Here is a 17524-nt window from a genome sequence, read left to right as displayed (position 1 = left end):
TTTCCGTAAGCACTTTTACACCTTTCCCCACCTTGCTGCAGCCGTTTTTCAATCGTTTCCCCTGCATTTGTGCGCTTCTTAAATGTGCTCCAACCTATCTCCATTGTCGATGTAGTAGTAGCTTGGTTGATTTTCTGCTTTAAATTGATTGTAGCTGGATTGCGCACGCTGGATTGCAGCGCGTTCGGGCCCTGTGTTTTTTTTTACAACCATTTCTTGTCTTCATTGTTTCTTTACACCTTTTGTGGGCACACCTCTTGCTGCTCTCCGCCTTTCGCGTACAAATATGTTCGATAAACTCACCATTACAGCGCAACTAGCTAAAGACTCTTGCTCCTTCTTCTCCCCCTGAAGTGCTGAACACTATACAACAATCCTTACGTCGTGTGTACCCCGGGGGAGTTAGTGTTTAGTTTTGAGCACCGAATCGCCACCGACGGCCACTGCGGCCTGCTGCAGCTCGAGACTGGCCTTCTGCTGCTGCTTTTTCGCGAACGCAATCTCGCTTGCGCTGAACGTTTTCGTCTTTGGCGGCGGCGCCGGCAGATGCATGTACAGTGGGTCGCGCAGCCGGCGCAGATCGTGCTCGATCTCCGCGATCTGCCGCTTGATGTCGTTGTACTCGGCCAGATTGACGCCCGCCTTCTTGGCCGCCTTGTGCAGCGTGATCAGATGCTGGCGGTCTTTCACGTCCGGCAGCAGATATTCCTACAAGGTAAACGCAGATGTGAGACGTCAAATGGGTTTGTGTGTGTGTGTGGGATTAAACCACTCAAAACCACTCACCTGCTTCGTTAGCACGAAGTAAGCGTACGCGGCCATCGCCGTACCGTACGTGACGAAGTACGTCACCGGCTCCATAATGTCCCAGGAGTATTCCCACCAGGTTAGCCGGGCGAGCACACCGAACTGTACCGACATCAGGCCCAGCCCGACCCAGGTCAGGGCATTCGTCTTGCGGGCCGCTTTCTGGTCGAGTTCATTCTTTTTCTGCAAGGCGAGTACAAAGGAAAGTGCAAAATTAAACACAGCTATAAATTAGCAGAAGGTTCTGGGGGGGGGGGGGGGGGGGGGGGGGGGGGGGGGGGGGGGGGGCATACTTACCGCTTCCAATGGGCCGAGCTTCTCGTTCAACTGCTCCAGCTTGCCGTTCAGTTCGCGCTCCTTCTGCACCTGATGTTCGCCCACGTGCAGCGCCTCGTACAGCTGGATGGGAGAGAAGAAGTAAAAAACACATTCGAAATTAGTTCTTTTTTGGGTTTTAAATAATAAAGCAACTCTATAGGCAAAGTCGAGGCCCTCCCTGGGACCCGGGATCTGGGGTCCTGTGGGACCCGTTTAATTTGTTCGACGGCGGAGCGATTAATTAGCGAAAAACGATTAAAATCGTAGCTCCTCTGTTGTGTTAGGGTTGTGAATAAGGAAATAAGGGGTTCAACCGTTTTTTGTAGGGGATTACTGGGCACAGGGGAACGTACTTGGGCCATTTAGGGTCAGGATTGTTTACGTTCGAAAGTCTTCTTCACTTTGTTTCGACCATTATTCACAGTTTAGCACAATGAAAATAATTTGAGGCGTTGGACGTACATAGTTGTTTATGATTGTATAGTGTAAATGATGAAAAACGATTAAATATGGTATAAGGAGTTATATCACAGTGTTTCTCAATTATATATGAATAGTTTACACATAATTATGAATCCTCCTTAAGATTCATTGACTGTTAAGAAGGCATTAAATAATAAAATCGATAGATACACCTATAAAAACCAGTCAAAACCGTCGAGAAAATACAAACAAAACCATTTTCAAACCAGTATGACACATTTTTGCCTTTTTTAAATAGGGCTAAAATACCAATAGTGGTGCAATTTGTAGAGGTACAGATGTGCTTTGATCGATTTAAAATGTCAGCAAGGTATATTTATTAATATTTTAACACATAGCAATTGGAATATGTTTTATCTTCGCAATGATAACCATTTTTACCATCAAACACAACAAATTTACGAAAAAATACATATTGTTGTGACTGTTTCGTTGTACCTATAATGGTGGTTATGGTTCCTATAGTCATCGTAGTGTGTTGTTCCTATAGTGGTGCTACCGCCAAAACTTAGTTTTGAAGCTGTTTTCATATTAGAAGCAAAGATTGCTGCCATAATATTGATTTCTTGCATAATTTGATCGTAACAAATGTATAAATTCAAGTGATGAAAATGTTGACTAAAGTGTTTAATAAAGACTGTTTTATACACGCCGGGAAGAGTGGTCTTGATTCGTAGGCAATTTTCACTCAGCTTGATATGCGAATTTGGGCTTTTATTTGGTAAATTACTTATAGGAAACTCATTTCTGTTTTTCATTTCTGTATCATTTCATTTCTATTTTCTCATTCCGGAAACTAATCTTCTACCACATATTCAATCTAAAACACCATCACTGCATTGGAACAAGATATGGCGTTATATTAATAATAACAAAATGAATTCAAAACAACGAAGCTACTATTATCTTTTGGTAAAGGAAAAAATTATGACAGAAGAAATTAAATTTAAATTCGGAATGAAAACAAACCCGAACTGTGAGAAATGTGGAAATATCGAAGATCTCGAGCATAAATTTAAAGATTGTAAAAATATTATAAACATATGGATATTGTTTACACAAATAGTGAAGGACGAGTTGCATATAAAACCAAATTTTCATGAACTTATTAAACCAGATATGAATAATATAAAAAAAGAAAAAAGAGCTAAAATTATGTCATTATTTATCAATTTTTTAATATTTATTTACAAAGAGAATTTCACCAATAGCATAGGCAAAAATCAATTGAAAAAAAAATAATATGTTAAACAAGAATTATTATAGATTAAGCTAGCGAATAAGAATTTTTTGTTATAAGTGTGAATAAACTGTTCTTTGTGTAGAAAAAAAAAATAAATAAAATGTCCTGTTTTCACTGATTTTTTTAACTATAACCACTTGAGGAACATGCCTGTTTTGTGTACCCATAATGGCATTGAAGTAAAAAACACTTAAAAATGCAAAAATATCGTTAAAAAACAGATAATTTAGTAAATCGATAATATTTCCTACAAGTTATGTTAAAAAATAATAATTCTGTTGTTGTGTGGTCATTTACAGCGTTAACAACAATATGAGTTTCGTTAGGGAATCCTTAAGGCCGGGGGACATTGTCCGTACTCGCTAGTGTAATTTCGATTTTCACTAGCGCATCTGGCGGCGGTGGTGGAAGCTTTTTTGACCATCGGTGGTCGTGCCGGATCTCTTACTAAAGTAGTTTTTTTACTGTTATTTTAAGAAAAAAAAATGGCTGAAATACTTGCGCAACATATGTACCTAGCAATTGCAAACATGTTTCAGTCCAGTTGAAGTAAAAAACATAGAAAAATAACATATTTTCTGAAGCGGTTCCAAATTGTTTGGTAAAATTCACCGGTCAGCCTCCGCCAGATGAGCTAATAAACATTGAAATTACACTAGCGAGTACGGATAATGTCTCCCGGCCTTAAGGATTTTGGGAAAAAAGTTTACACATTGCAGAAAATAATGGTTTTTTTCTGTCACTATGTAACGGAATGACGCCATTTAACTTTTAAATATTTTGCAAAAGACCAGAGAACATCTCACAATAACAAAAATAACTTATTTATTCCTAAATTATCATAAGGAGCGCATTGCAGTGCAATACCACCACTATTGGTACGTTTTCCCTAGCAAATTTCACAACATTTTGCTATTAGTGGACCAAAAATATTATTTAATGAGGAGGAAAACTTAAAATACTTCGAAAGATAAAATAAATCCCTCGTAAGTGTTGGTGTAAAAAGCACTACACTTTTGCATCCACTCGAGACCTCGAGCTGAAACACCTATACCATTTCCTAGCCATTACTTTGAGTGCTTTTTGCCGTGCAGCTTTTACCCGCCCAGTACCACTCGGACCGCAACACAACTCCCTCTCTGTTAAAGCTCAATAAATCCGGGCGCGGTATTACGAGCATGCCGCACAAGGAGGGAATGGGAAAAGGGACCCTCAGCTCCACAAGTGTGCACATCATGCTGCGATACAAAGGGGGGAACATTAGGAGAGCGATAGAATTCAATGTTCCAGGGAATGAAAGCGATAAAGAATGGACTCAGCCCTGTTCTGTTGTGCTGCATCCACCAAACCCCCCCCCCCCCCCCCCCCCCCCCGTAGCGCATTATGGTGTGTTGTTGTGTGGTGTGGGATTGCATTTATGAAATGAATTGGTTCCGTGTCATAAGGTGGATAAGGGTAAGGTGATAAAGCTACAGATACCGAAATTAAATACCGTCACGCTCGGCTTACCTGTGCCACGAGTGCCTGTACGTCGCCTAGTCTAGTGATTTCTTCTGAGGTAATTTTTTCACGCTTCGGTGGCTTAACGTAGTATTGTCGGTCGTTCAGATGCAACCTGGAGGGGACAAAACGAGAAGAAGAAAAAAAAAGAAATATAAATTTTAGAGTTAAATAAGGCTTTTTGTCTATCCATTACTCCATTAACCATTACTGTCGTTTTGGGGAGCAAAAAAGACACTTGTTGTTCTTGCTCATCCTTAAGTTCCTACCCCAACGTCAACTTAAAAATAAATCCCATTAAATTGTGCATCCGCCCATAATGATTTCTGATTGATCTCAAGCAAGCCGGAAAGAAAAACAAAACGGTGACTACTGCCGAACGTCGCCCAGCGCATCCTCCACCACCACAAAAGGAAGTGAGAAACGTATTAATCCTTGTTGAACAACGTTTCCCACTCTCTAAAACGTGCGCAGCATCACATACATCCTCACAGCTTTTGTTCAATGTTTTTTGTTAAATACCTCCTTCACGAGCAACTGGGCGCCTCCATGTACAGCAGCAGCAGCAGCAGCAGCTACACAACACGTGCCTGTTTTCTCCCATTAAAGTATACATTTCCTGTGCAAAATAAAAACAAAAAAAGAAGGAACACCACTCTAATCGGTCCTTTGGTAGCCCGCTTTTCACATCAATTTCCTATTTCGGTTCGATGCGAACATCAGGTGCGGGATGTTCTCTTCCCCGCTCTGGCGCGCTTCTCTTGCCTCCCCCCTTCCAAGGGGAGGGAAACTTTTCATTTTCCTTCCGACCTCCCTCACATACCAGCACACACACACACACACACACACACACACACACACACACACACACACACACACACACACACACACACACACACACACACACACACAAATTGTCAGTTTTGGAATACGGTGGGAACTTGCTTTTGTGCGGAAGGAAATCCGCTCAATTCACCTGTTCAATCAACCCATGAGAGCGAACAAAAAAAATTGCGGAGGGAACACTGAGGGGGAATTATTTAGAATGTGATGTTTTGTGTGAGTGTGTGTGTGTGAGTTGTTGGTGGTATTATTCTTCCTCTAATTCTTGCTGTGCCTCAACGGTATGTATTTTGCGGCTTTTTGAAAAGGATGTTCAAACGATCAAACGGAAGTGTGTGTGTGTGTGTCGATTGGAATTTCCACATTGCTGGTGTGCGAGAAAAGTTCGGTTGACGGTTCTGGGTGCGGGTTTTTGGAATTTTGGGAAACGCTTTGTGGCATTAGTGTGTACAGAAACCCTTACCGGCAACGAGGTAAACAATTTATTCAATAAAATTCCATTGAATTATGGGTGAAAGTGGTAGCGAATATTTTATTGAAGCATTGTAATACATATAGAAGAGGACGATAACATGTATTGAGTCTAAATAGGCTGAAGTTATGAGTAAAATAACTTTAGAAGCGTTGCGAAAGGAACGATTGTACCATCATTTTCTTGTAAGTTAAGGGATACAGGGTTTACCACTCCAATAAACAACCGGCCATTTGTTTATAACAATAGTCATTTTGAATAGACACCGCTGTCTACCACTTGCTCTCACGTCAGATGGTGTTAGCTACTCTGTCCAATTTAATAACACAATTTTCGCCTTCGATTGCACAACGGTCGTATTCGGCACGGTTTCTTCTGGTTGTTGCAGTATTAACAAAATTAATGTTTTGATTTATTTAAATGTATGGTTTATACTGCAGTTTGCTTGTATAAATGAAATGTGTTAGAATATGTTTTGTTTTTGCAAAATTTAATTATTAACATTAAAATTTCACTAGCGCATCTGGCGGCGGCTGGTGGAAGCTTTTTTGGTCATCGAGGGAATGGTCGTGTCGGATCTCAAAATAAAGTATTATTTTCATCGTTTTCCATTGCGAAAATGGATGCAATGCGTGCAGAACATGTGTATCTACCTTTTACAAAACTTTTCTTGACCGATTTAAGTAAAAAAAAAAAAACATGGAAAAATAACATATTTTCTGAAGCGGCTCCAAATTGTTGGGCAAAATGCTTCGGTCAGCCGCCGCCAGATGCGCTAGTGAAAATCGAAATTACACTAGCGAGTACGGACTATGTACTCTGGCTTTAAATTGCATACACAATTTGTAGCATAAATACAATAGTTAATAATTAATAGAATTAATTATAGTTATATAAAACTCTTTTTTAACTTTTTTAAATTATTGCTTAAAATTCAACAGTTTAGTTAAAATTCATATTAAATATAAATTTTAAACCAACAATCATCATATACAATATAATTCCATACCAACTATTTTAACAATGTGAGTTTTCTTCCGAATAACAAAAAACACACTTCTTCATATGACACCCATTTAGCTTAATGTAATTAAACGACTGTTAATTACATACGCCAACTAAAAGCAATTCAATGAATGATTAATCACTTACAACTCCCAAACGCTCTGGTTGTGCCGCAGCAGCATCCAAAGTGCTCCACTTCCAAACGTGCGACTAACTCCAGGACCACAATCTCATCCGCCTGAAAGCTTGCGCTTGCAAAATTCACTTAAAGACGCTTCTGCGGTTTGCACCTCTTACAACAAACGACCGTCATCGATTGAAGCGTCGCTCAGAAGCAGGAAGGAAAGCGCGTTTCGATTTGCATGCACCTCAAGCTAACCCCCTTTCATTCGGTGAGTAATTATTCGGCCATATGTGTGGTGGTGGTTGAGCAACCGCACACTGACTTCTTAAAACCACTTGATCTCGGCCACCGGTCCCCGGTCGAACGGTTCGAGTCGAAGATTTATGAAGCAATTTTAAGCTACCGTGTGTGTGTGCGTGGCATGGAGAAGAGAATTTATTTCACAGCAGGTTGGTACTATCTTTTTCCGAACCTTCACGTTTGCCTCCATTTTTTTGTTTTGGTGGGAGCAAAATAGCACGTTTAACGCCCGAAGAGCAATAGATTCTGACTGCGAATCGGGTTTTTGGGATTTGTGCAAAATCCTGCCTGCCAGTGGTGGTTGTGCCAGCTGAAGATTTCACCCGAGGGATCGTCGTCGTCGTCTTCTACACCTCGAGGACATGTAATCGATCAACCGGAATGGATTTAATGGTACGGGAAAGTGTGAAACTGAACGGACACAGTGAGAATGGGCAAAAAAAAAAACAAGTAATAAAGTGAAAGATTAGCCCGTGCAGTTGACAGCTAATTAATGTAATGCCCTACACTACACCGCCGTCCGACTGGAGTTGATTGAAAGTGGCTCGCGGGAAGATGGTTATTCGGGTGAGTGGTAAACAGTGTAATAGGTACAATGGAAAAAAGAAACCGCCGGTACATACGAGGGTCAATTGTAGATGATGATTGATGACAAAGTGGATGATATTACAGGCACTTTTGTTAAAAGCTTTGCTTGTTTTTTGGGGGGAAAGCTGTTGATTTGTTTGGCATTTTCACAATTACTTAGTAGTGCTGGAGCATGTTGTTCATTACCTATCCACACATCCCTGTGCTTTGTTAAGTGTATATCAAGTGAGAGAAAAATCCATATTCTATAAATAAAATAGAGCACAATTAACACGCCAAACACATGCTAACAATAAAACAATTTATTTTACAATTGCTGTTAAATCAAAACCAGCAGTAGAGGGATTGTTTGCGCTTATTTACTGTGCTGCTACTGACCAACAATAAGCTAGCAGTACTTGTTTTTCCCCTAGAAACACCAACAATATAGATTGATGTGATTAATTACATCCCTTTTTGTGAGAGCCAGCTGTCCACACAAGCACGCGCCAAAGCTCGCGGGAGAAAAAGGGCGATAAATTATCACAATCAAGCCTATGACCATGAACCGGCACAACCCGCGGGCTCTTCCCCCTATACGAACGTATGTGAGGTTGGCGAAAAAGTACATCGCTAGCCAGTCCCCAGACCCAGTACAGCCCCAATGAAAACTCCCTCCCACGACCGGTTTGCAAAACTAATTTCGGCGCTCGATCGACTCGCACACGATAAGAGCGATACGACGACAACGCCGCCGAAAGAACAAGTGCAAATAGAAACCCATGGAAAATGTTGCTGATATAATCCTGCCGGAGTGGTTATAGGGCGATGATTTTGCCAACGGGTGGGGATAAATATAACCTCGTGATTATGGCCCCGTGGGTGGCACACACACACACACACACACACAAAGCGTGGCGGTGGAAGCTCCCACACAACCCCGGGGGCGGCGATGGATTTTCATCTCTAAAATCACGAAACGCCGCCGTCTGATTTCGCCCGGAATGAAATTAATCCCTGCCGCAGCGCATCCCGCTCTCGCTGGGTTAGTAGTGGAGTAGAGAGTAGAGCGGAAAAGGCAAGAAAAAGCTCCCGGCAGCGCGGCGCACAGCATAACCAACGGCCAAAAACCAGCTAACCATCGGGTCCAATCAAAAAACCAATCTGATTTTGACTTTCACTTCCATCCGATTGCTTCTCGCACAGGTGTTGTTGGCCGGTTGTTAGGAGGGCCAAACCAGATAAAGGGAAGGAGGGGGGGATCATTTGAATGAGGATATTCGGTGCGGTTTCGATCGGCGAGGAGAGGACGAGAGCTGACCCCGAGCAAAATCCAACCCGCCGGTCGGTCATGGTTTGGTGAAGGATGCTAACGGATCGATGGATTTTCTTCGTCCTCCCCCCCAAGGGGATGTGAGTGTGTGTGTGTGTGTCGGTTCCACTCTGATCTGGGAGGAGTGAAATGAGCAGACGATTTTGCCGCCCATCCATCCACACACACACCCAGTCCACAGGACATAGAAGAGAGGCAGAGGATTCACCTGAAGCGAAATGAAATCGAACGAAACCGATCGGCCACCGGATTGTGACTGTTGGGGAGGATGATATGGGTGGGTGATGATGGTGGTATCGATAATTTCTTAACCAAACCAATTTTTATCCCTCTGTGTGTCAACCAGAACATTGTGTGTCTCGTTCTGGAACGGTGGTAGTGGTGAAGTTCGGTTCGTACTGATATTGACGGCGTTTTCAATGCTTTCAGTTGTGAAATGGTTGTGGATTGCTAATATTAAATTTAGCATACACGGCGCTATGAAATGGCCCACAATGCTCGCTTGTTGCAAGCGTAGCAAGGACCTATTTTTTTGGTTTGGTTTGTTTGCTTGTTTGCCAACCTTTCCGGTGTGATAAAAGATTCACACAGACCACACAGAGAGGCTCTTTTGATAGTGTGGTGAATTTATCTACGATGATGTAGCCTGAGACTTTTCCATTGAATTGGACGGTTATTTGGTCTCGAAGGTATTTATTATTCTTTTCGCAATGATATTGTTAATTTAATAACTGTCCCCATAGGCATAAGGTAAACCAAAGGGTTCAGATTAAGTTAAAAGGGTGAGTTTCAAATGAGAGATCGTTTTTGAATGTGTTGTGGCAAAGTTATTTCTCCTAGACGCTCAAAAGCGTTAAGGCCGGGGGACACTGTCCGTACTCGCTAGTGTAATTTTGATTTTTACTAGCGCATCTGGCGGCGGCTGGTGGAAGCTTTTTTGAGTCATCGAGGGAATGGTCCTGCCGGATCTAAAATTTAAGTAGATTTTTCATCGTTTTATGTCATGAAAATGGATGCAATGCGTGCAGAACATGTGCATCTACCTTTTACAAAACTTTTCTCGTCCTAATCAAGTACAAAACATGGAAAAATAACATATTTTCTGCAGCGGCTCCAAATTGTTTGGCAAAATGCTTCGGTCAGCCGCCGCCAGATTGCGATAGTGAAAATCGAAATTACACTAGCGAGTACGGACAGTGTCCCCCGACCTTTATACTAGACTCTGTGACAGACGCTGTTGGAGTGGTTAATATCCTTCAAATGTTACAGTCGTAGATGAGAAATTTATGACCCTAACTCACCTATTTTAGGCCCTAACTTCACCTCTAAGGCATCCAAAAAAATTATGCCAGTTTTGGAGTGCAAAAAGTTGGCATTTTCAGATGTCTGCAATGTATTGAGAAATTAGTAAATTACATACATTTGTTCCAAAAAACAAATAAAATTACGAAGTTTTTGTAGTGTATTTGCAATGTAAAATTACAGTTTTGCATCTGATGCAATTACATCTGCTATTTTGTAAAATTATCATGATTTCTACAAGAGTTTAAAATTGATGACTTACAGACCAAAACAGGTTCGCTAGATTCAAAAATTAATGCCTTAGAGCCCAGGTTTTGTGGAAACACCTGTACATTTAAAGTGCTTTCATGATTAAAAGAAATGTATGCTCTTTCAAGGCCGGTCTGGTGGTACAGTCGTCAACTCGTAAGACTTAACAACATGCCCGTTATGGGTTCAAGCCCCAAATAGCCCGTGTCGCCATACGTAGGACTAACTATCCTGCTATGGTAACAATAAGTCAAAGAAAGCCAAGCTCACTTCACTAGTGGGTACTGGCAGGCCTTGATCGACAACGATTGTTGTGCCAAAGAAGAAGAATGCTCTTTCAAGTATGGAAACTTGAAACAGTATTCGCTAAAGTTGCCTCTTTGAATATAGTTTTTATAGCAAGCAATGGTTAATAAAACCATTTAAAATTATAATAAATATTGAGGTTTACGATAAGCCTAGCATTTGTATGTATCTAAACGAATATCTAAGATCACCAAGCTGTTGTAATGCCGGATGAGTAAGTAAGTAAGTAATATAAGTATAAACTGTATATATGTATATATAAACTGTTCCTCCTATAAGGACTCCAGAGTAAAGTAATTCGAGTCTTAATGCAACTAAAAAAACCAAAAATAAACAACTGTCGATGCGTAAGTCGATGCGATTAATTTCAATTCGATTAAAATGAGATTAATTTGTGTCAATGATTCCGGACACGAATTAAAACGCCTCCCCCCCGTCAATCCATTTCACTATCGATCTTACCGTGGCACAATTTGACTTCTCTAAACGAATCCACTGTCAAGCGCACTGCACTACTATTCGTCTGCCACAGTGCTTGGAATAATGAGCGCAATGCAAGCTCTATCTTTCTCTCTTTCCTTCACCGGTGTGGAATAAATCTCCTTAATGAAAAGTTCCTTCCTGTGCGCCGTTCTGCACCACGCTGAAGATTGACGACGGACCAGCCGGCAAAGGCAACAAAAGGATGAAAGTTATCTAATTTAATTGCAAATCCTCAACGTCAACTATCTTAAGCCAACTGGTACTTGTTCCGTGCTGTTCCCACTCTCTCTCCTCCTCGCAACCCTGTATTCAAAGAAACGTGAAACCCTCGGCCGCACCGGAAGCAGAAAGATAGTTTCTGATCGGTTGGAAACGATCTGTTGAATATAGATGATGTTGCAAATCGGGACGTTGCAAAGCGAGTGTTCTGTGTCTTTGGCATTCTTTGCTGGCTTGGGTACAACTCGAACTTGCTGTTGTAAAAAGCATTTTACAAGGATCCCTTTTTTGTCGCAGAACACAGAGAGCTTTCTTAGCGTTGATAAAACGTTTCCCTTTAGGATTCAATTGCACGAAGACATGAAACAGAGAGCGTTCAGTAGGATTGAAACAAGAAAGTGACTGTTGAGGACCACACGACACGACCGGCGATGAAGGAAATTTAATCAAGAAAGTGCATCTTCTGTGTTTAATCGTACAGGAAGGAAGGAAAATGCTTCAGCTACTCAAACTTCCCATCGGTCTAACATTACCATCCCTTTTTTTTTTGTTTCAGGCATGCAAACGATGCCTACCGGATATGATGTCCGGTCACGGAATACTCTTCTAGTCGCCATTTCACTCACCAAAACTCGTCGTCCATCAGGTTCTCGATGGAGCAGGCGGCCGCTATCCGGACGCCTTCGCGATTGAGAATGGCCGCCCGGTCGATGCCACGGTCCTCCACCTTTAGCATGTCGAGAAAGTCGCCTACACAGTGCGTTACCGGTCGCAGCGTAAACTGGCAGCGCTCGTTCCGCGAGGGCAGTGGCACGGTGACGTGGGGCAGTCCGCGATAGTACCGCACGCTTACTTCTGTGGGAGAGAGAGAGAGAGAAAGGGAGAAAGAGAAGAAAAAACGGAAACATGTACATGAGAGAAGAATTTAATAAATCGCGCACACACACGCGCGCGCAGTAAGTTGGCATTTCCGAGTGCACATTCTGTGGAAAATGCTTCAAAGTTAATAAAAGTATAGCAGCGGAGCAGAGGTGGAATTTATTCCGATGGCTTTTAATCAGATTTGCGCCATGGCGTTATGTTTGCAAACGTTATGAAGCCATCAGCAGGCAATATTCATCGATTGTATGGCCATCCGGGAGGATGTTTTATGAGTTTGCGTAAGGATTATAGTCGAATATGTTATCTAAAAATAGATGTTTGAGGATTTGGTCGTGTGTGTTGAACTTTGAAGTTTTGTAGGAGAAAACTCTGTCATACGAATATAACTTCTAAGGATTTGTTTGGTGTGATAAAAGGTAGGCTAAACTGTTGCTGAAGTGTTGTTGGTAATAGAGTAGTGTTTCATGAATCCTTCATTCATATGAATCTTGAGTGATGATTGATTCGAATCTCGAATCACCCGTAGCAAGGAGTGACAATCCAACTGCTTGGTACTTGCTAAGCAGTCACGAAAGCCTGTAAAGGCCGGTAGGTCGTTACGCCAAGAAGAAGAATTATGAGCAGAAGCTCTAACTCTATGAATCATTTGAGATTCGGGAAAGATACACGATTCTCTCCAAGAATCCCTCCAAGGGATCCTTGGAGAGATTCGTGTATCTTTCGAAATCCATGAAACATTTGAGATTCATCAATGTTCCGAGATTCATGAATCAGTTGAGATTCAAGGGATCCTTGGAGGGAATCATGTATCTTTCGAGATCCATGAAACTTTTGAGATTAAAACAATGTTCCGAGATTCATGAATCTTTGGAAGCGAGATTCAGATTCATTGAATCATTAGAAAGATTCATTCAGATTCATGAATCCGAATCAGATACATCCAACACTAGCTGGTAAGGAATCGGTCTTCCACATTGCCTTAGATATTGAAACAATACCATTTAAAACGCATAAACCAACAATAAGTAAATAAAAGTAGGTAAACAACAGGTATACTGCGACAAAGCTACAAACATATAAGGGTATTATATCATTCTGTATAATTATTTAATAAATTACACCTAAAACAAAGTTCAAGCTAGAAGTTGTAAAGACAATATACAATTTATATTTGGATGATTGGCTTGTTTGTTAGTTAGTTTGTTTGTTTGTTCGTTTGTTTGAAGCATCGTTTGTTTTCGTATCCAAAATAAAATGGAATGGAAATCTAATTACTTGAAAAGGCGATGAAAAAGCCAAAGTTTTTGTTTTAAAAACGTCAATCAGTAAACGATATGGTCTGATATCGATAATAATATTTCTATAATGTTATAGTTCAAACTAATAGTAAATAACGCAATGGGTGGACAGATAGGATGTGTCTTACAGGGGTTTCCCATGCATTTTTCATGCTGTTTTTTCACAATTTTTTCATATATCATCTAACGTTTTTCACATAATTTTGAATCGCACTCCCGTTTTATTGACATTTTAATAATATTTTGTAAATGAAAAAATGAAAAAAAAAATGTATCAAATCACCCACAAAGTTCCGGAAGCATTCCAACATCCTAGAAGAGCAAGCAACGAACACATCAAACCCTATATATTGAAAGGTTATATAGAAGAAGCCTTTTAAAGTTATTTCTATTGATAGAATAAATTCCAGCCTCTCTTTTCTCTTCTCAAATGGTTCATTGTCACCTTTTATCAGTCACTTTTTTATAAACAGCAGAAGCAAAGGAAAACTCTAGTACCTGAGTATTCTACAAAAAAAAATTGTGTCCTCTGTAGCCTCGCGTGACTGTTGAGAAAATGGATCCTTTGTGTCGTGTTCGCATTCTTCCACCCACCTTTCGCTCCGTATTTGTTTAAACCCATTTCTTACGCTTGCTTTTGTCGGGCTTCGGTTTGTTCCAGAGCCTGAATGGAAAGAAAATAAAAACCGAGCGAAACTTTTATCCACCTGAAGAATGTGGTCCCCCCTCCCCCCTCGAAACGATGCCATCTTCGTGACATGAGTCATTTTTCATTTTTTCACCATTGTTCTCGCTGTACATTCCTGTACATTAACCTCCTTTCTTCATTGTCACCTTAGGTCCAGTGCTTCACCAAGGAGCAAGGTAAGTGTTCGTGCAACGAAGAAGGAATCAACATTGTGGCATTTTTATTTCTCTTATCGGTCAATCTAATCTTGTGGCTATTCGGCTGATTAGCTCACACAACGAATGGGACTGAGGGTGTCTCCAGGGAGGAGGCCCATAAAATGTAGGACACATCAAGCAGCTACAAAAACTTTTTCCAGCGAAAGCGCAACCATACTGACGAAGGTAGGCGACTTGTTTGTGAAGTATTTATTTTTGCTTCGTTATGGTTGAGAGCATTGCTTTGGCCCGGAAAGGATGGGGAAGGGAGAAGGGCCTTCGCAAAAGTATAAACATACAGCGAAGAAATAAAACATATTTCCACCCAAAACAGTAAAATCGGATCCGACATCCTTTGTCGACTTCTTGCCGAACACGCTCGAGAGACCATGGACCACACCACTGACTACTACTCGGTTAAAACTTTCAGCATTTGATCGCAAAGAGATTATCCCGCATAAATCTTGCCCCTCAACTGAAAGACTTTCGGGTAATTTCCTTCGTTTGGCCGGGTTTGTAGGTAGTAAGCCGTTTTATAAATTATGTCTTACGGCACATAAATTTTGCCACTTTCACGATGTAACGATAGGCAGAGCAAACGGCGGCCAGCAATCGATGATGCTGACCGTTCTCAACCCGAAACCGAAGTTCCGAAAAAGGAAAAACTTTTGTGACACGCGAAAAGGAGACCCGAAAGTATATGAATGCAATTACTCAGCAGATAACCGGATTGCCGTCCCGGAGTGTGCCTGGGTGCTAGGGACATCGGGCAAAAGCTTACGCTGCGAGTAAATCAACCAAAAGCGAGTGGAGTTAATTAGAGTTGCTGGTGTTTTATTGGTGCGGATGAGCAGTACGGTGGTGTTGGTGGTGGACCGGGTTTTATCGAGCCAATTAGCGGAGTTGATGAGAGATCTTTCATCGTGCATAAATCGATCGGAAAGTAAACATTATGGGGGTACGGTAGAGCATTAGCAGTTGTTCCAATTGGCAGAAAGGTCCTTCAAAAAGGAAGTTGTTTTAATGCTTCGAAATTAGCGAAAACAAAAGCATGGAATGGAGGAATGTTGTTTTCCCTCATTACTGTAAGTAAAGGACACTAAAGGGCTCCTCAATAATTAATGATTTAATGTAGTAAAACTGTATCTTCGTAAAATGGTGACTTTTATAATTTGTTAGGTGAAAAAGCCCAGCAAAAAGTTGGCGCATTTTGTTATGTAGAACAAGTTGATATAAATTAGGTCGCGGTTAAGAGTCGCGTCGGCCACTAAAACCAACTAATCTGGCACTAAACGAAAATGAAACCACACATCTGGTGGATCATTATTTTATAATTATCCTTATATCATCCTTTCTGTTTTGGAAACGGAAAAAAGCATGATTTTGCAAAGCTTATGTATGGATACATAAATTTAAAAAGAACTCATCAAATTATTCTTAATTCTTAATAATAATAATTCTTAACATAAAAATCAATAGTTTCTGCCGTTACAGGATATATTGGGTCTTTCCAAAGTATTTTTTATATCTACAAAACAAAAATAACCTTCAAACGCAAACAATTAAAACAGCAAAATTAAGCAAGAATATGGTTAAAAAAAAATAATTCGACGTGATTGATCCATTCAAAGCTAACAATAAGGACAATATGACATAAAAGTAAGCCCTGCAAAGCCAGAGAAATCCCAAAAATACAGTCACAACACAGTCAAAAACAGCACAAAAAAGACTGTCGCTCTACTAAGCTCCATCTTTCAATTATGTCCCACTAATCGATTTCAGCTTGCCCACATGCCTGCAATTGTAAGGAGCTTTCACCTGGAGCCAAAAGCGACAAAATATGCTTACGAACAAGCGAACAAAGACTACCTTCCCTAAGCTTCTCCAGATGCAGATGCGATGGTGAATCAATTAAAGGTTCGCTGAAAATAGAGGAAAAGCAACCAAATCCAACCCAGACTGAACGAGCCAAAAAGCAGAAACCTCGCACACCTGTACCGAAAAAGAGGACATCGCCGGGTTCGATTTTTTGCTGTGCTTGCCCAAGGCCCACTGCCGCCGCCGTGTAAGCGTTCCGGGAAAAGGGTGTGCAAAGGAAAAAAAAAGAACAACAGACCCTTGCCCGCGCCTAGCTTAGGAGCAAGCTGTGCTTAGACGGCAGGGAACACATAAAAGAAAAGCGCGGAGGACTGCACTCGACGCTTTTGCTCTGTGTTTGGCTCGTCGAAGGTGCGCCACCAGCACCGGTGGGCGTTGGCGTGTAAAACATCACCCCATCGACAACGACTACCGCTTTTCCATGAAGCAAGAGAGACAGGGATAAGGGAACCTGGAGCAGAGGGAGAAGAACTGCAGAGGCCGTCTTCATCGCTTCTCCCCGCTTCTTTGGCCCGCTTCTCTGGTTGGAGGATTTTTCTACCGAAAGAATCTCTCTTGAATGAAGACACAATAAGGGGAAACGGGGAAACACGAAGAGGAGGAGGGGAAGAAACAGGGCCAGCGGAACTGGAGCTTGTAAGTTCTTCGGCCGGAGGCCGTGCTGGTCGTCCGCGTGTTTCCCTTTCCGTGTCATGTTTTCCGGTAGTATAGCGGCACGGTGGTTATGTTGCGGCACGAACGCCTCCTCCCGCCGGAAGGCGTTTGGAAACGATCTGGAAAACGAGCAGCGGTAGCACCGGGAGCAGCCACACATGTGTGAAAGAGACGATTTTCTTTTGCGATTTTCCTTCGATCGAGAATGTTCACGTCATGGGGAGAAGAGTAAGATATGGGAAGTGCAGAAGAAGAAAGGATGTAAATATCAACTCATATTCACGCGGCTTAAGAGCGCTTCTTGGGCAGGTGGCGAAAATTGGCCGCTTCATGCCCGGTGGAAGGAAGTGTTTTTCCAGTGCCCACACGAGCA

At 41.6% G+C, this 17524-nt stretch overlaps 1 protein-coding gene across 1 annotated transcript in view; it reads right to left on the bottom strand.

Moving 5' to 3' along the window:
* Positions 1-335: 335 nt before the first annotated feature.
* LOC120953664 (calcium uniporter protein, mitochondrial) overlaps positions 336-17524 on the bottom strand; it is a 126438-nt gene continuing 109249 nt past the window's right edge. The window contains exons 4-8 of the mRNA XM_040373808.2: positions 12181-12409; positions 4361-4466; positions 1105-1206; positions 787-990; positions 336-708 (exon numbers count right to left, since the gene is read on the bottom strand). Coding sequence (XP_040229742.2) covers positions 403-708; positions 787-990; positions 1105-1206; positions 4361-4466; positions 12181-12409 — 947 coding nt within the window. The 3' untranslated portion in view covers positions 336-402. The remainder of the gene's footprint in view (positions 709-786; positions 991-1104; positions 1207-4360; positions 4467-12180; positions 12410-17524) is intronic.

This window comes from Anopheles coluzzii, chromosome 2 (genome assembly GCF_943734685.1).
Source record: "Anopheles coluzzii chromosome 2, AcolN3, whole genome shotgun sequence".
Classification (NCBI taxonomy): Eukaryota; Metazoa; Arthropoda; class Insecta; order Diptera; family Culicidae; genus Anopheles; species Anopheles coluzzii.
This window is presented reverse-complemented; position numbering and strand designations above follow the sequence as displayed.